Below are 19,984 nucleotides of genomic sequence, written 5' to 3'. Positions count from 1 at the left end.
ATACACATACATATATATAGGTAATTGCTTGATATAGCCAGTTCTTTCTATATCTACATGTCTATATCCAGCAGTCTCAAAAAACCTGAGCTGCACCACTCGATTTTGATGGAGCAGAGAAAATTTGCACAGTGTCCTCATCAGAACTTCTTCCCCCAATTACTCATCCTGGGCAGTGTAATACATTTAATTCATTAATATTCAGAATGTTCTCCTGCTTCAGTCACTTCGATTGATGCTGTTAATGGTAATGAACTATGGAACAGAGTAAATGGTGAGTGACAACATGCTGATGCAGCCTCCAATAACACATGCAGGATTAAACAAATGAACAACAAAAAAAAAGCCTTAGAACTTACTGTCCAAAACTTTATGAAGTACTGCAAGACTGTAGCAGCAACAAACAGACAGTACAGTAAGGAATACATTAAAAACAGGAGGAAGAATTTGTAGTTAGAAAATCCCACACAATTATTCACCCTAGAAGGAGGGGAAAGAGAAAGAGGTTACTATGATATACAAAAAATAAAATAAAATAAAAAACAATACATTCAGCTTTTGCAGAGCATAACATGTATGATGTCAGCGGTATGTCCAAAACAGTCTGGCACTAGTGTTTCAGCAGCAGTTTAAGCCACCATTTTGAAGGAAGTATTTTTCCTCAGGCCAAATGATCCAGGCCCCTCACATAAATTTTGCCCCCCGTGAAGTTCTACAGGACAGGACATGAGCTGGCAAAGCGTATGATACATACAGTCTGTATAGGAAGCGTCTCACACACTATGAACTAACTGCAGTCATCATGGAAGATAATATGATCCTCTCCATCAATTTCAGTGGATGTCGCTTTGGTTACAAAACCACCTTCAAGTCACTACTGATAGCAGTATTTTTATAGTGACAGCAGATAATATTTTTACTGACTACCAGTGAATACAAACTGCAGAAGAGTAACTGTCTGAGTGGGTCTTATGCATCATCTAGAATCAAGAACTGATTTTCACAGTGTAGTGGGTATCTCCTCTCCTGGTAACAATACCAAACTAAACAACAGAAAGAAATGTCATTTCTCACAGGTCTTGTTAACACCAGGGTTTCTCTATATAAAGAGAAACTGCATGATTTGGGCTAGTGGGCCTACAACTCTATGTTGCAACACACATTAGGAACAAGATTTATTTTCACATATTAAAGCCTCAAGAAATTCTGTGAAAATCAAGTTTTACTTTACTTTACTTTTGCATTTTTGAAGCAGCATCTAATTCATCATGTAGAATCTAATTCATCATTATTATATTGATTTTTTTTTTTGGTTTTATGAACTTACCATGGACAGTGGTGGTCCATTTTTAATACACATCTGAAAGAGATAATTTCCAGTAAGCTAAAGCAAAAAATACATTTTCTTACAATACAATACTTTCTAAGACACATACTTTTAGCTTCTACAGGTTCGAGGGTGGTTTTGTTTTGTTTTGTTTTTAAAGTATTTTGCTCCACTGTATCTTTTTCAAGTCCTTCTCAATCATGCTTATTCTCCATATTATAGCAGCCATCCTTTCACCCAAAAGGACCCAGTGAGATTCAGAAGAGTTATGAAGAGAGTCTCTTAAATTAACATGGGGAGCATTACTGATCAACACCATGTAACAGTTCATTAAGCCACACTAGTTTTATGTGCACATTGAGAGAAAACAAATCCAAAGGACCCTTCAGAGTTGTGTGGATAAGGTATGTTAGCCTGGCATTCACTTCAGCTAAGTCTACCTCAGGGCTATTTTTGCTACCTTTTTTTGTTTGTTTTTTTAAAGCTAATTGAGAAAAAGAGCAGCACAGTGGGTAATTTGAACAGTCCACATACCATTTTCATCCAGTTTTAATATAAGGACAGATACCAGACATTTCAGACACACAGACATTCACTGTATTTGCTAATAAATTTTATTTTAGCCAAAAGATGTATATTACGTTCTTCAGTTAACTAGATTTCCTCAAGCTCAGCCTACTGAAGTCTCACTCATAGCTTCAGTCTTCAGTGCCCTTACAGACTTCTCTGATGATTCAGAACAAGGCTAGGGAATAGCAGTGATGTCTTTGAAATGGTTAAGGCATGTAACTGCACTGTCAATCTTTGAGATGAAGATTTTTAGCATTATTAGTAGCACATATCTGTTTCAAGGCTGCAGAAGAAAGATATGATAAGAGTTCTATAGTAAGCATTTGCTGTGCTGGTATCTCAGACCTGCCTTTCCTTTCAGTCTTTCAGTCGCTGATTTTTTTTTTTTTTTTTTTTTTATATAAGCACTGTTTTACAAAGCTACAAGCAGGTTTCCTAAAAAGTTCTGCCATTTTGGACAATGGGGCTGCAATAATAATATTGCTTCAACAGGAAGAACTTTGCTTTTTCATGAAATCCAGGTATTGAGGGGCTGAGAGAGGAACAAATAATAAAACCTGCTGTTAGGCAAGGGCTGACACACTGAAAACATGAACACACTGAAGTGATGATTCCAGGAGAGAGAAAATCCATCATTTCAAATTCAGTAACTTACATGTCACATGCAGAACAGTGGTGGCAGCGGTCAGGTTTGATCAGCTGGCATCGATCACAGTATCTGATTGCTGTATTCAAGTGGCAAGGGTCAAGTCATTAGAACTCACTTAATGTTACAAAGGTTTTCCCCCTTAACGTGAACTGAATCTTAAAGAGCTTCCTGCCCTCCCCTGCCACACCTATTCTCACAGACTTTCATGTGCCTACTCTCATATGATAATGTTCTTTTGATTTTTTTAAGAAATGTAACATATGAAAGTATTTAAAAACACTTTCATCTGTTACTGCTTTACTGAGTCCATTTCCATTTACTCTTTGGCTCCCCAGTCTTCCCATCCTTCATCCTCTGGCACTGATCTCCTATCGCTTGCTTTCTTTCACCTCTGGACAGGGTGATCAGGCACTCACTGTGAAACTACATTCTTTCAGCAAGCCAACTTTCTGCATTAGCTTTCTCTATCCTCTTCAGCAAATAGTGGTCTAGCAGACTGTTCAGTAAATTAGCTCTTCCTCATCTTTCCTGGATATTTTTAAACAAGCCTTCAGGCTCTTCTCAATGGAAATGAGACACCAGCACAGGCAGTTTGAAAGGGGCAAAGCCAACACCTACAGCTAAGCAGAACTGCTAAGAGCTGGCAAGAGCTTCCCAGACCACTCCATGAACTTAAGATTGGGATTTCCTGAAAGGGAGGCTAGTATTCAAAAAAAACAGGTGTCCTTAGACTTTGTTTGGAAAGTCACAGTAAACTTTGGTAACAGTTATTCTGAGTAGTTTATGTTTTTGGAAAACTCTACAGCATTGCTAGTTTCAAGAAAGAGAAACAGATATATATACACATATAAAAGCTCCATTTTTAAAGAATATACATATGTATAAGACAGCAGTTTCACAGATCATTCATATATAAGTTGGAATAAAAAAGCCTATATGTATTAAAGGCAAATACAGAAATAGCCCATAACTAGCTTTGTACTGAATTACAGATGGGAATGAAACAACATTTATTCGTTCTTAAATTCCAGCCTTAAGTATGATGTTTCTCCTCCTGCTGAACTGATACAGCTCAGAAAAAGAAGTTTAAAGGGGAATATAAATGATTATAAAATTGACTTTTCTCTATTTCTAGCTGTATTACTTTGCTGTGCTTATTTTTTATAGCCACAATAAGAGATAAGTGTTGTCATCTATCTGCTTGCTAGAAGAGGATTTTTTTTTTTTTTTAATTCCAAATACTGGCTACATGTTGAGATCCCCAGGCAGAGGACTCCAGTTTCTCTTGGGGGAAAAAACCACACAGCCCAAACAAATAACAAAACAAGGTCATGGCCTGTGCACTATGTGCTTAACAGGTTGTTCATTCAGTGACATCAAATTAATTTCACTGAATTGAACTAGCAGTTTCAGGAGCACAGAATTATCTGTGTATCTCACCTCTCGATGCTGTTGTCGTATAGATAGGCAAATCTTTAGCAGCTCTTCTCAAAATCTCCTGCTGGGATTCTGGTCTCTCTTCTTTTTCATATTGTTCTTTATCAGCTTTTGACAAGGAGAACTGTAAGGGAGGGAGAAAATGGAATGAAGGGAAAAGATTAATTATTACTTTGTGTTCTAGTCAAGCTCCAAAGAAAAGACCTTATGCATCCTAATCCTATGCCTTTGGACAACCCCCACCCACCGACCCAAAAAAAACCCACGTAAAGAAAAACAGAATGCTACCGGAATTACAGGTGATCCTCAAAACTCCATGATGGTCCTGGGCATATTTTAAAGAAAATAATCTTTCTCTCTGTTCCATTATCTATGGCATTTTCCCTTCAACACAAAGGAAGCCAGAGACTCAGAGGAGTTTTAAAAAGGCGTAACCTTTCCTTTACGCTTATCAGGAGTTAAAGTGATCTGTGAACAAGAGGAAGGTGCAACAATCCTTTGCTGCTACAGGGCACCAGAGTTCCCTTATCCCACTTCCTCTCTTTGATTTAGAGAGGGGTACAAGCCAGTGGGTGGGGGGAAGGGCGTGGCAGCTTCATGGCTTCAGCACAGAAGTTGAGAGAGTTTAACTGGAATGTTTACTTGGGAGTAGTCAGCACTAGTCTCAAAATCCATGAACTGTATTGAAAGCAACTTCAGCAAAGCCTGTACAGTTTCAGAGAGAGTTACAATTCTGGGTAAAGCATGAGAAGCATTCCTGTTGAAGCCTCACTGAAATGTAAAGCTTTACCAGAAGAACTGGAGAGCTTTTACACACTTGTGAAATGCTTAGTTTGGTATCCACTGAAATTATGAACTTTACCATTAAGCCCCACAAAACCCAGTGTGCTGACAAGACTCTGAAGAGCTGGGGCTGAACTCACTATTTCCTTTGGTATTTTTCTGTTCTGAAGCACTTTTAAACTCAGATTCCCCCATGGACTACAAAAGCCCTTTTTATGAGCATACGTAGACAAAGTATTCATGGTAGTGAGTGGAAAATGCTGTGTGCGCAACTGGAACAAAAATTGGCTTAGTGTGGTTTAATATGACCATATTTTCCTACTAAGAACATGTATATGATTATTTCACATGGATTTTCCTCTCATCCTGTACTTTTTCCTCTTTTGGATTACAGTCAGTTGGCAAGCAACAATGAAGACTCCACTTATAGAAAGAAGGAAGCAGTAAGACATTGCTGCAATTTCCCTGTGTTGTTTCCTAACCCAGAATGCGAAGAAGTTGCCTCATATCTCACAGAATCTAGTTAAGTCTCCTGTTACAGATAGTATCATCCCAGTTCTTGAGCCTACCCACCATTCAAGGGTGAAACACAATCCCCTTGACCAATCTATGTGGAGAGTGAAATTAAAGTTTAATATTTCAGTCATCACCAAGAGTTTGACCTCACTTTTTAGTATCCATCTCTAAGCTAGATATTTACTCAAATATGAAAACTGGAGATGCTCACATAGAAAGTTTAAGACAGATATGAAGGATCATGCCCGCAAACAGCGGTGCAACGTGCCTTTCTCCCTATTGCCCTTGCGAGTCTGCTTAGGTGACCAAATGCCTGTCTCCATGACCTGCAATCAAGCAGAAGTGGCATTAAACATGAAATACCTCTTCCAGATTACATTTCTATGGCAAACCATTAATGCATAGAAAAGGAACTAAATCACAAGATTTAAAACTTTTTTGATTTGTCCAAGTAACATCATAATATTACTCCAAAAATCCTGGATAGGATTTTGGTTTTCTGAACAGCTATATTTCTGTTCTAATTTCAGAAATTAATAGGGCCATGAGACCACAGTCTCTTTGGACAATGGCAGGATATGTTCAAAGACATCAAAAGTTGTCTGTTACCACACAGCCAACAGAATTTCCAATGAGGTTCCAGCAGTTCTTACTGAAAACAGAAAAAGTCCCTTTGTTTCCTTCCTCTTTCTGGATCTTGTATAATGTTGATTGTTCTTTCTTATGACAAATGTACAGGGATTACACTAAGACAACAGCAGCTGCAGAATCTTTTTTTAGTTCAATAGTAAGATCACAGGATGCTATTTGTTTTGCAAGAATGGCTAGTTTGAATGACTAAAAATATATTTTACACTCTCATACAATGGGAAGATTCTGAAGTCAGGTTTTGTTTTTAAGTAAAACCAGCATAAATTGCTCACTGGTACATGAACAGAAGGGACTTGCCCAGAGAGAGAAAAAGTGTTGGTGTTTTTTTTTGTTTGGTTGGTTTTTGTGGGTTTTCTTTTGGTGTGTGTTTTTTGTTGTTGTTGGTGTGTGTTGGGTTTTTTTTCTTTTTTTTTTCTTTTTAAAGCTAACTGTAAAAGAAAATTGTATTAAATCTGATCTACCCCCACACTTGATATAGGAAATATTCATTACATGCCATATGTCCAAACCATCCCTTTCACTCACTGAATACGAAAAGCTTGCTACAACATTACTGTAGCTACAGGCTAAGTACTGTCAGAAGATGTTTTCTATTATTGAAGAATTCAAGCAGACAGTAAAAGTTACTAGGCACTAGCTTTATGAGCAGCTCTAGTTCATATAGCTTTACAAAACCTGGAATAACACGGTTCCAACCACATTAGCTAACCTGCTTAACTTTATCATTTTCCTGCAGAACCATCCCAGAAAAAGCTGAAACAAACCACCCTGAAGGCAAGTCCCTTTGAATTTCTGAGGTTTAACAGTTCAGTACTACTCTTTTTGCTTAGCTAAACAGCAGAATAGTCTTTAGCTTTTTTCACTTTATATTCTGTAGCCTTCTAAGATACAGATCTCTAAGCCATAATTAAGCACTGCAGAGCAGTGTTTGCTTTTCCTCAGAAGCATGGTTTTAACTCTTTTCAAAAATGTTTAAGGTTGACATTAGCACTGAAAATCGGTCTTGCCAAAAATAGAATTCAGCCCCCACAGAGCAACCAAACCTCAAACAGTTTAGCCAATTTAAAAGCTTTATAAAACCAAGGAAGGGAAGGGAAGTACTTTAAATTTGGTGCAAGTATTTAATCCTTACATAAACACACCTTAGAGAAAATAGAAAACAAGGTAATCCGTCTCAGACTTATTGCAATTAATACTGTTCTTTTTCAAAACAAAACTTCTTACACTCATCATGCATTCTTTTGCCATTATGTAAAGCTCCTTTATGTATTTACTTCTCAATTGTCACTAAACCTTAACCCTTGACTTACTACTAAGTGGTTCAGTCCTCCAGGTTATGAGTATACATTGCATTACTACTTTTTCTTACCCAAACAAAGGTCAAAACTGCCTAAAATGGAACTATAAAAATGTTGTCTCTGTATTTGATTTATTGGTTTTAAAAATTCCAGGTTTCAAGTAAGCTACTTCATAGCAAAGCACTGTGCATGACTGTCAAACCTGTGATGAATTAAATGTGCATTCCGTATAAGTAAATTTCATTACACAAAGTATACAGTATTTTAAGAGTAATTTGATAATTTTCATTCATGATACACTGTCATGCTGTTCTATTTTAGATAATGAGAAGCGAAAGGTGAATCATGCAGTACTGCAAACAAGTTTCATCACTGAAAACAGTTCAGCTATTTATAAAAAAGGCATTGACATTTTTCTAACGTTATATTTACCTCATTAGAGGGCGATGCAGGAGATGTGAAAATTGTCTTCCAATAGGACCACACAAACATGACAAATGACAGATGAAAAACTACAAGGTAGACAACTGCAATAAAATACAAATAAGAGTTCGGTGAATATAGCTGAAAAGAACAAGAAATAAAATCCCTAATCTTTCATGAGGGCTAAACTACTACACTATGAATCACCTGATAAAATTAAGTTATATTAAATCCTCTTCCCTGAGTAGACATAGCAATCTAGGAGTGCTCAGTTAAAAAAAAAAAAAAAAAAATCACTACATGTGATGGTTGCTTTTCCTCAAGGAAATAATAAGTTTTTATGTACGATTCCAAAACAGATTTTGAAGGGATAAAACCAAACCAAAAAACCCAGAACTGAACACCGCTTCACCTGTGGCATGTAAGTGACTAACCTTTTTGGATAAAGAAGATGCTACAATTTCATTCTAGATTATAGTAAAGTATTTGATAACTGACCTACAGAATTCAATTTAATTTCTACTTCTAATAGAAACAGCAGAGTATTGTGCCATTGTAGAAGGCACCGGTCATCAATGACAGTAAAAACTCCAAACGAGGGGTTTGGAGAGGTCTGCATTCTGAGATGAGAGCTGTCTATGAGTTAAAAATTGTCTGGGTATCTTCTTTCAAATCATCACAGGAATATAATCTGGAAGAGTCCTGCTATTATAGTCACAGTGGCAACAAGATGTAGGTGGCTTTAGTAGGGAGCTCAATCAATTTATGAATGGGTCTGTGTGATATGGTTGCCTTAAAGACCAGAGACACAGACCTTATGACCCAGGAAGGGTCATTCTTCCAATCTTGTTTCCTCTAACAGTTTCTTTTACCACTTGTCAAGAGGAAACAGATCAGTTGTGCCAGAACAGCAAGCCTTAGAAAAGAAGTCATACTAAATATTTACATTATCTTCAGTTGCAGGAAGAAGGAAACTTGACCTACTTTCCCGTGCACATAAAGAGAGTCCTTTAAGAAGCATTATGACGTACTTCATGGATGGCAGAACAGGCTCGAAACTTTGGGAACTTCTAACAGCTCAGAAAATGCATATGCACAGTCACAGAAGACGTGATCTTAATTTATCATCTATCAGGATTTTCATTGCTTGTAATGGTAAAAAACCCAAACAAACTGTATTTGAGCTTTCTTCAGAGAATTATGCTTTTTACCTTTGCCTCTGACTCCTCCAACCTTACAGACAGATTTGGCAAATTTTCAGCTGTGGAGCTGACTGAAAATGCAAGAAACAAAACCTTTTTCTAAAGCCATCCCAAAACTGTGTATCACTAGGCACTGCGTAATTAGAAATGGTCTTTTATTAAAAACATACTGTACACGTTCAAACATAATGCGGTTAAGCAATCAAAGCATGAGAAAACGGTTTCGAAAAGAGGAGAAACGGATACAAAATTGGAGTGGAACCAGCTGCACAGATCAGAGCTTTGGGGGAGAAGAGGGTTAGAGGAGTTGAATAGAAGGAAAGGGGAAATGAGATACAGGGGAGGGCAAGGCACAGCAAAACTAACTTACACAGTGAACAGTTCTATTCTGTCCATAAAAATCACCCCCAGAATTCAAATTCTTTTGAAAGATTATTTTTAGTGCACACACAATACTTCAAACAGCACAACCTCAAAGTCTTGTCACAGGCTGTAAATGCCCCAACAACACAGAGAATAACAGGCACCAAGGCTGGCTGCAGCAAGGGTCTGTGCCAGTGCTACCAGTATTTATTAGAAAGAGGCAGCTGTTAAAGTGCTCTTGCACTTGCACTCTTCCAATAACTGAGATATTGCAATCTGTCACCATCATTAAAAGCCAAGGGTCTGTCCTCAGCAGCCAAACTGGGGCAACTCAGGGAAGAGCAAGACTTTCACAGCTGTTCCAGTGATGGGCACCACCCAGCCTAGAGGGGAAAAAGCCTGCAATTGGCAGTCCATACTGGCCCCGCACTGAATAAATTCTTGCTTCTTATCCTACTCCTGTGCTGCCATTCCTACTGTAATTACAGTCTGTCAGTGCTCCCTAAGAAATGAGAGGGAGGGAAGATACCATTTTTGACAGCTTTACTTTGGCCGTCCATCTACGCACCATTTCGGGTAGCAGTATCTCCTCTTCAGACTACTCCCTGAAGCATCTTGCATCATTTCCAGTAGAAATATAAACCAGCTTCATTCCTATTCAGCTCATTTTCTTGTAATTACAAGCTAGGTGGAAAATACATCAAAAACCTCAAGCCTCAATATCTGCCAATTTAGCCAGACTCAGAGTCATGAGGAAGTCCTGGCTAAGCTAAAGGAATCCAGGATTCTTGGTGCCATGCTGTGACCAAGTGAAGTCACTTCTCTTTAAAGGCACTGATGCATATTAGACTATAACTTATGCCCTCAGGAGGACAATGTCTTAAGACATGCTCTTAGCATCATCCTAAAATATGCTAAGCCCTCCTAAGATTTGCCCTTAACATCCTTTTCTGAATCATTCTTAACACTACTTCCAAGACAGGGTCAGATTACAGAGAGGTAATAATATATAACAGAAGTATATTATATTCTTAAGAGAGATTCAGAGTTGACTTTATTCCCCTATCCTAATAGATTTATATCTAGACAAGAATATGAAATTACAAAGAAACAATTAGCCTTAATGGGGTGAAGAAATCGCCACTAGTTTAATCAAAGTTGTAATTAAGTACTGGAGTAAAAGAATTTGAACACAGTACAATGAAATATGGAGCAAAATACGTTTGCTAAGATGCACATTATTGATTTACATAGCAATGTTACTGCTACTTTGGCCTTTTGACTCTTCTGATGTTATTTCCTGGCTATTATGAATTAGCTTATAAGAACTTTATAAAACTTATGATAGCTTTCATTTCAAATGAAAAAAGACTTCACATCTCATTTTAAGATCAACCTCCATGGTAAAGAAATTCATGCACGCAGGATGCCTGTGACATGCTTTAGAACTGAAGGTGCAAAAAGCGACAGCTATTAAAAGCCTAACAGTCAGGTTCCAACTATACTCCTAGTCTCATTAATTAAATCAAGCATTTTTCTTCTCTGGTAGACTTAAGAGCACCTGCTTCAGTCAGACAGACACCACATTTGTATTAAAGCCAGAGATCTGACTATGCAACACCAACATCATTGCTCTGCCAGGCTTCCTTAACTGAGACATGGATCTTGCCTTTCCGGAAGAAACTAGAAAGTAAAACTTGCTCATATACAGGTCAACAGTAAAGCACAGCAGCAATCTGTAGAATTTTGTGAAGGCTAGGTGAAGCCCAGCTGTGCAATGTGATGTAAAAAACCAGGGTAAGACACAGCTCCCATCTTGAACGGCTTACAGTTTATTTTGGAGGTTTCTTTCACCTCTTCCTTAGAAGATGAAAGATGACAGATTCCATCAAGGGTCCTTCCTTTCACAGTGTTCTCCTGGATGTTCCCCACCAGGAAGAAAACTGCTAGATTAGCTCCAAATTCTATGCTCTTTTAACAGATGAGAGCCTCTTACCAGTGGTCTCACACTCTGAAGACAGCCCTCTGTGGATAGTCAAAATGCAAATCTATGTTTAATCTACCACTCATGTCCCCCCATAAGCTGAAATAACTCCCAAACAAATATCCCATCAATCATTTGTATTTCTATAGGAAAAAAAAAAGTTTTATTAAAAAAAAACATTTTGAACTTCTGGAATTGAACCATCCTTTAGACTAGTTTTTGTTCACAATTAAAAGAAGTGGCAGAGCAAGAATGCTAGAATTTTTTTGGTCAGTTTGTATCTCTATCAGTACTACCCACTGTGGCATACACTTGCCAAAGCCAATAGAAGAAAAGTTTGTCAAAACAAGGCCTTAATCACTTGACCTGGAAATTTAAAATTATAATGTGCAGCCACCTTTGAAATGGTTACGTTTTGCACAGTTCTAACCAGTCCTAAAGAACGGAGTTCTGAAGAATTTGGTAAGCTGTTTGGAAAATAGCAAGCAGTAGAACAACAATTCTTCCTCTTCCAGAAGTCTTTCAGGTCACAGGGTGTGTTCAGGAAAAAACAGAAAATCGGCTTGTGGATCTGCTGCAGTTCCTCCTCTCTTCTCCTTTTTCTGTTCTTAGAAGGTACCCATTTAAAAATATTTGCAAATCTAAATCATAGTTGCATTACTCACAGGTCTTGTCATCATCCAAAGCTTGTGGTACTAGAAGCTAAACAGACTCAACCTCACAATATTTACCTTGTTTCTTAGCACTAATCTACCCACTACACAGAGCTTACGCATAAAGGAGTACATAAAAATTCTATGTCCCTTACGACATGTGTGCAACAAAACTATTCACATCTTCAAAAAATTAAAAAAAATTACCTTTTTCTGCAGTTGAAGAAATAGTAACTGGAAGAGAAAAAAAAAAGATATATGGTAAGTAAATCTGTACTGAATCAGAAATGTGTCTAGAAATGAGATATGAGATAGCTGACTTGTTCCAAACCATAATTCACGTGTTAGTAGAGCCTCCCTACCCCCCTCTGGGGTAAAACAGGAGATAGTATTTGTCCTGCCACCCCTTGAGGCTTGGTGAGTCAGTGGAAGAGCTGAAGAGATCCAGTTCCTTGCACTAACCAAGTGAGCACACTCCTTTTCACAGACATAAATTAGATCATAATTTATGCATGTTCTCCTTCAGATATGTACCTAGCAAAGTTTTCTGAGGCATGTCAACAACAGGCCAACAGGTGTACCATTGGAAAGCAGAAAATGAAATAAAATAAGTTCTTAAAGAAGTGCCTGTGAAACTGTGTAACATGTAACCTACTTCCCTCTCCTTTTTTTCCCACCACTTCTCTCTTCCCGTCACATGCTATTTTTGACTTTTCCCCTGACCTAAATTCTTCAGGCATAGTTAAAAGCTCTCCACTTCCTTCTCTCCTATATCCTCATCTCCTTTTATCCCAACAGCAAATTCTATTGTCCAAATCTACCTTGTATACTGCCTCACTAGTACATCCTCCTGCCCTCAGGCTTCTCCAAAACCTTCACACTTCATTCACCAGTTCAGGTAAGATGCTGAACAGAGAGCTGCTGTACTTATTGGGTCGCTTTGTATCGCTCCCCTTGCTGGATCTCTTCCTTGGACACTGAATTCCTGAAATTCAATGAGGAAACGATATTTTCCCAACTCCTTATCTTATAAAGCAAATTTAAGCTTCTGGTCATCAGCATAAGCAAAAGGTTAACCCTGCCTACTGCAGTTCACCTCACTCCACATTGTCTCCCCTCTCTCAGCTCTGAGATTTCTACAGTCACCAGTCTGTGTGCCAGTTCAAAGAGCTTTTTCCTGATGCAAAGTAGAGTCTTAAATCTGCAGGGCTTCAGTATGCATTGCAGAATTCCTTCTGAAGGGTTACTTTGGTCACAGAGGTGGCATGTGTCTCAATTAACTGTAGATATCTCTAGTAAAAGGCTCTGCAACTATATTATGCAACCATGCCTCTCTTTGTAGTCAACAAGAGCCATAATGAGGTGATGTCTCAATGTACAGATGACCCCTTTTTGTTCAGATATGTGGGGTTTTGTTTGTTTGTTTGTTTCTCCTTCCTCGCCCTTCCTTAAAATATCCGCTCAGCACCCTCTATCTGTCCATGGAAGCCTCTACAAAGTTAATGGAAAAAGTTCTGGTTCCATCCACCTAAAGAAGGAAGAACACGGCTGGCTTCAAACTAAAGGAGATCAATGCTAGCGAATAGCTTAATTTCACATTAGTTATGCATACTTGCACATCCTCCTCTCTCTGAAACAGGGTCAAAATCCACACAGAAAAACAGACCTGAAGCACACAATTACCTGCAAAGTATGCATGTAAATATAAGAACAGGTCCAGCTGTGTCACGATACAGTCTCAGTACTACTTCACTGCATGCTACAGAAGCTGCATTATTTTTAAAGTGAATCCTATGACGTTTTTGCTTGAAATTTTACTAATGCGTTATTTCTGCAGTTAAAAATTTTTCAACAACACAAGGCGAAGACGGAATCATTAAAAAGGTGAAAATTAATACAGGCTTGCTGAGTAGCATTGTTTGCTCAACTTCAAAAAAATACCAGAAGTACTTTAGACTAAGCTTTGTCTTTGGCTCCTCATATATCTTAAGTAAACACTTTTGCACACAGCTGGACAAACACAGAATCATAGAATCATTTAGGTTGGAAAAGACCTTTAAGATCATCGAGTCCAACCGTTAACCTAGCACTGCCAAGGCCACCGCTAAACCATGTCCCTAAGCACCACATCTACGCATCTTAAATACTTCCAGGGATGGTGACTCAACCACGTCCCTGGGCAGCTTGACAACCCTTTCAGTGAAGAAATTTTTCCCAATATCCAGTCTAAACCTCCCCTGGCGCAACTTGAGGCCATTTCCTCTTGTTCTGTCGCTTGTTACTTGGGAGAAGAGACCAACACCCACCTCGCTACAACCTCCTTTCAGGTAGTTGTAGAGTGCGATGAGGTCTCCCCTCAGCCTCCTCTTCTCCACGCTAAACAACCCCAGTTGCCTCAGCCGCTCCTCATAAGAATTGTTCTCCAGGCCCTTCACCAGCTTCGTTGCCCTTCTCTGGACACGCTCCAGCACCTCAAGGTCCTTCTTGTAGTGAGGGGCCCAAAACTGAACACAGTATTCGAGGTGTGGCCTCACCAGTACCGAGTACAGGGGCACGATCACCTCCCTACTCCTGCTGGCCACACTATTTCTGATACAGGCCAGGATGCCGTTGGCCTTCTTGGCCACCTGGGCACACTGCCGGCTCATGTTCAGCCGGCTGTCAATCAGCACCCCCAGGTCCTTTTCCTCTGGGCAGCTTTCCAGCCACTCTTCCCCAAGCCTGTAGCGTTGCATGGGGTTGTTGTGGCTGAAGTGCAGGACCTGGCACTTGGCCTTGTTGAATCTCATACAGTTGGCCTCGGCCCATCGATCCAGCCTGTCCAGGTCCCTCTGCAGAGCCTTCCTACCCTCGAGCAGATCAACACTCCCGCCCAACTTGGCATTGTCTGCAAACTCACTGAGGGAGCACTCGATCCCCTCGTCCAGATCATTGATAAAGATATTGAACAGGACCGGCCCCAGTACTGAGCCGTGGGGAAGACCACTTGTGACCGGCCGCCAACTGGATTTAACTCCATTCACTACAACTCTTTGGGCCTGGCCATCCAGCCAGTTTTTTACCCAGTGAAGAGTACACCCATCCAAGCCATGAGCAGCTGGCTTCTCCATGAGAATGCTGTGGGAAACGGTGTCAAACATGTATTTCCCTAGACAAGAAATATAAAAAGTTCTTAATTATCCTCTAATGGGATGGGAGAACATCGTTATCTATAAAACTACAGGAAATTTTTTGTAAGTAATTCTGGTTAAAGCACTCCAGAATCTGTAGCCTCATTTCTGCTCTTGGTACAAAACAAAATTGCGAGCCAAATTTGATGTTTGAAGACTCAAAATAATGAACAGTCTTTACACACAGAAAAAAAGCTTAAGATTATATCACCTGTGAGACCTCATCAAAAAGATCCCTAAATAACTTCATAAAAATTAATTAAAGCTTCACAGCATCAGGAAGATAATTTTCTCTTTTGTACCTAGGTCCCTTAGGTCTGAATGCAGTTATTAGACTGTGCAGAACAATTTTAGTTCGGCAAACTCCTGCAATTTGAGGTAAAAGCCAACACTGAAACACTTGTGATTTTCATCCTCTTATCATCCTCAAATGAAATAAAAATAAAAGATGGTTAGTTCTCTTCTGCCTCAGAAGTTCATGCAAGTTAAGTGTTTCTTTTTCTATCCTTTTCACTGTTGTTATTCCCATTGTCAGATAGATTAAATGAACAACAACCCTACTACTGGTCCAAACTCCCTCAGCAAATGGCTGATAAACAGTTTTACAGGATCTTTATACTATGAAGTGAAGCCTTCCTTTAAATAAGTTAATATTTAATCTTTACATAAAACAGACCTTCAAGTATTTGCTAGGCTGGCAATGTAACAAGCAGCTTTATACCATCAAGAAATCAATTCTAGCTTTTGAACTCTGGTTCAGGGGAAAAAAAAAAACACAGAACAAGATATTACCATTGTGTCCCACTGCCCCTGGCGTGTAGTTTAAATTACAAGCTTAGCTCTGTACTGCTTTTCTCCTCTGCTGCTTCTAACTACTTAGATATTGCCGTCAGCTTCCGCTAAATTAATAGCGCTTTCACTTCACACATTTCTAAAACACGGTTTCTTGTTTGGGGAGTGGGATGAGGGAAAAAGCAGCACTTGCCTTTTTGCTTACTGATATGTTTTTGAACAAAATAAGCACTGCATATGATTTATATGTTAACCTCAGTATGCAACAGCACCCTACACTAGATTAGATGCATCAGCACAAGTTAGTGCCTTCAGCACTGCAGTCAACACAAACCTGTCCGTATTTCAGAAACGTAAGCATTGTTCTTCTGACGATTTTAAAATATATCCCCACATCAGTATATTGCTCAGCTACAAAAGGAAAAGTAAGAGCAAAAATATTCTTAGGATTGGCTTCTTAATATTAAGTTTCAGGTTTGTCGATCAGACTTACGAAGTTCTAGCAAGATATTGCTAGGAAAGGATAAAAAAATATGACTAGACAGTGAAAGCTGCAGTTCACTTCATTGCAAAGAGGTCAGAAGCAGGGACTCGCATGCTCACGCACACAGTGAGTTTCCACAATGGCCTCATAATTTCAAAGGATTCAACGTCAGCACTGAGCAAGTCGAACGAAGTGAACAAGCCCTGTCTGTCTGACTGCAGTGCAGAGCTTTACCTTGGCTACCTCAGGGTTTCCAAAATCAGCCTGACTAAGGAAGAAGCTCAGCAAAGCCTGCCTGTGAAGAGAGGTAAATGGGCCTACACTGAACTTCATGCTGCTGCAGCTTGTCCAGAGACGTACAGGCCCAACACGCTCCGCTAGCGGGTCATGCGCCACCGAGTAGCTTACACATTGGATCTCCCAATGCTTTGGGGTCACTGCAATATGAAGCACACAAAACTAAGTATGTGGTTTCACTTTCCACAGAATACTACCTCCAAAATACACGATACAGCCTTTTATTAGGCTGGGTTCAAATGTACTTTTTAACTTGGTCAGCTCAGAGGACAGCAGAAATTCCAGGTTTGACTTTAACAGAGGAAAAAGTTGTCTTAGTTTTAATTTAGATCCCTAGCATCACCCCTGGCAGGAAAAACACTTTTTCCTTCATGACCCCAGTTGTTCATTACACCTCTTTCTAGATACTCTTCCTTACATTGTTGTCTGTTATCTTTAATCTCACGTATGTCACAGGAATGAAAGAGGCGGAAGTCTATAGATTATCACAGGAAACAATCTTGCAGACACAGGGACATCATTAGTTGTATAACAAATGAGACTGGGGGCAAAATGTCATTTGTTGGAAGCATTCTTGTTGGAGTATGAACTGACAGAGGTGCAAGTTTCAGAAAGCTTCGGAGAATTTTTAAAGCTGCTTCAAGGAAACCTCCCAAAACATCTTGGAAGAACAACTATGTTAGGGAGCCGGTTTGCTTTCAGTTTCACGCTTACTTTCAGGATAGCTATGAAGGGTTCAAGCATCTTCCAAATCACTGCATAATAGGAAAAAAAATCCCCAAATCTCTCTGTTCTGAGGCAAAGAGGTGGAATGATCTGCCAAGACCTGGCAAGAGGCATGCTAAAAGAAGACACATTCGCCTTCAACCTTGGAAGAAAAAAACCCACCACTCTACAAAACCTACACACCACATCTCCCTACTCCCCTAAAAGGCATATTCCAATCAAAGCCAGATATGCTCCTTGCAGAGCAAGAAATTCAACTGCAACTAATGTAGAAGTATACAAAAGGAAAAGAACTGATCTTGTTACTGATGTGCTATGTTTATTTCCCCATCTCCTCCCACAATGGCTTCTATAGCAGGAGTCATACTTCGGGTATTACAGCCTTTCCATGAATCTCAAGAGTAACATTCACATTTTAGCTGACATTCCTCATGGGTGGGAAGAAAGTGTCATAAATGTGCAACTGCATCCCTTCACCAGATGTACAGCCTTAACTTTTCTCAGTTTTTAAGGAAAAGGGTTAAAAGATATATATACATGCATACACACACACACATATATATTTCCAGAAGTTACCAGTACTGAAACTCAACAGAAACTCCCCATGGGCACCACCCTATCAGCAAAGGCAAGCACCATTGATATTATCCCAAGTTTTTCATTTGTTCAGAGAATGGCATTTAGTTGAACGTATAACTTAGATTTATGGTAACATAATTCCCATTTGCACATGCAGACCTTAATCACTCACAAAAAAATGGTAGAAACATTACTTACTGACACAAGTGGGAGAGACAATGAGTGAATTTCCTTGAGCTAATACTCATTTGACTTCTGTTACAGGGCAGCGCCAGAGCATGAAGACCTCAGCACCTCTCCACTGTTCTCTAAAAGCTGTAATTCTGTGACCTTTCCACACTGCGCTATTTCTTATTTCCTGACTGGCAGGCACCCACTAGGTGCTTTCCTCTCTAAGCAGCAGGGAGTTGTTTTTAGACAAATGACTCAAAACGACTGAGTCTTGAGGCACTGCATCATGTAGCCAAAAGCCAACGCAGGAAGATGCTGCCAGGTCCCTGCAGAAAGGCTATGGGGGCCCAGGAACTGCACACATGACTTGCCACCAGCTGGAATGAATGTCCTCTGCAGAAATTTGAGCCATACGAACCTAGAATTGTTTTATCTTTATATAGTGCTAGATTGATGTACTTTTTTTCTCCAGATCTCCAGGCACAGGACACAACTTTCCTCCCAATGCACTGCTAGGTAATTCAGAAAGTAACGTTTTATAGAACAGTGAGGCAGGGGAGGAGGCTCCACAGGCATGAAGCAGCACGCATTGCCACACTGCGTGCCCCAGCAGTAGCACTGCCTGGGGCTGGTCTGCAGCATGGGTGCACCATCACCCAGGTCTGAGACAATGCTTGTCTCAGAGGCATGACCTGTGGTGGACAACTCTTGCTGCAGGGGTGTATGAAGTTACCTTCTTAACCAACTCCCCACTCCCCTACGGTAGACAAACACAGCAAAAGCAAGCACTTGCCTTCCCAGACACTTCAGGACAGGTTTGAGCTACCAATGAAGGCAAGTTTGAGTGACCACAAACAGCAGGGAATTGCAGTGATGAAGGGTGAATGGCAGTAAACGTCCAGTCACGAGAGGAAAAAGAAACCCTGCCAGGGCCACCAATGCCTTAAAGCAGTGCAGCTTTTCCACAAGCACATGAGCTAGAGCCCAAACTCCTCACACACACTGTGCACAGCAACATCACTTGAGTGAGCTACCTTGCAACTTCAAGTGATCACAAGATGATGCCTTCAAAGGCACTGCAGGGAGTGTGTGGAAGGGGAGAAATCTGGGATGGGAGGAGAAAGGAGGAAGAAAATGAAGCCAGGGAAGAGACACCTTGCTGCAAGGGGGATGCTCTGTTGTTTATGGCTATGTTCATGATCGCCATGCCCATTGCTACAGGATTCAAAGAAGCATTATCACAGGAGCAGGTAAAATGAATTAATATTTCAAATAAGGCAGTTCAAGCTGCACTGCAGACCTTTTTTGTTATTTGTTACCAGCCATTGTTATGATTTGTTGTATGGTTAAAACAATATTAACACCATTCTTTCACTATAACAAGTAATTTAGAACAGCCAGAGGCTTGCTGCCCAGAAAACATTCTCTTATCACAATAATAAAGGAGTTTTTTATTTAGCCAAGGGCTTTTCAGCCTCAATGCGGAAAGTACGTGCATAAATACAAACAGGGCGACAGCACAAATTAGCATAATCAATGCCAGATACTCCTTGGGTACTGAGTTACATTTAGCCATGAATTAAGCTATGACAACTGAAAAGACTTCTGCCATATATTCTGAGAACAGTAAATTCTGTGCTACCACTTCCACAGTTCGAAAACAGCTACAATGGCAGCTGACTTCCAGAAACCACAAAATCCCACATATGGCTCCTGTCCTCTACCTCTACGAAATATTCTTGAAAGTTATACCAAAGGTCTCCTAATGGTCTTCTCACCGAGGTGCCTGCACATTTGAAATGATTTCAAAACCAAGAGTTACACTTGGTTAGCATGCAGGAGGAAGTGTTGCCAGGTCTTAATCTCAGTCCCACACTTGTGTTCGCACTAAGAACCGTAATGTATTAAG

At 39.8% G+C, this 19,984-nt stretch overlaps 1 protein-coding gene across 2 annotated transcripts in view; it reads right to left on the bottom strand.

The window, feature by feature from the left end:
- ZDHHC20 (zDHHC palmitoyltransferase 20) overlaps positions 1–19,984 on the bottom strand; it is a 69,062-nt gene that overhangs the window by 34,011 nt on the left and 15,067 nt on the right. For both annotated transcript variants that reach the window (XM_075139932.1, XM_075139931.1), the window contains exons 2-7: positions 12,064–12,090; positions 7,664–7,758; positions 3,987–4,107; positions 2,553–2,622; positions 1,328–1,360; positions 360–480 (exon numbers count right to left, since the gene is read on the bottom strand). In XM_075139932.1, the coding sequence (XP_074996033.1) occupies positions 360–480; positions 1,328–1,360; positions 2,553–2,622; positions 3,987–4,107; positions 7,664–7,758; positions 12,064–12,090 (467 nt within the window). The remainder of the gene's footprint in view (positions 1–359; positions 481–1,327; positions 1,361–2,552; positions 2,623–3,986; positions 4,108–7,663; positions 7,759–12,063; positions 12,091–19,984) is intronic.

This window comes from Calonectris borealis, chromosome 1 (genome assembly GCF_964195595.1).
Source record: "Calonectris borealis chromosome 1, bCalBor7.hap1.2, whole genome shotgun sequence".
NCBI classification, from domain to species: domain Eukaryota; kingdom Metazoa; phylum Chordata; class Aves; order Procellariiformes; family Procellariidae; genus Calonectris; species Calonectris borealis.
Note: the sequence above shows the minus strand (reverse complement) of the source record. Positions and strands in the feature narration are given on the sequence as shown.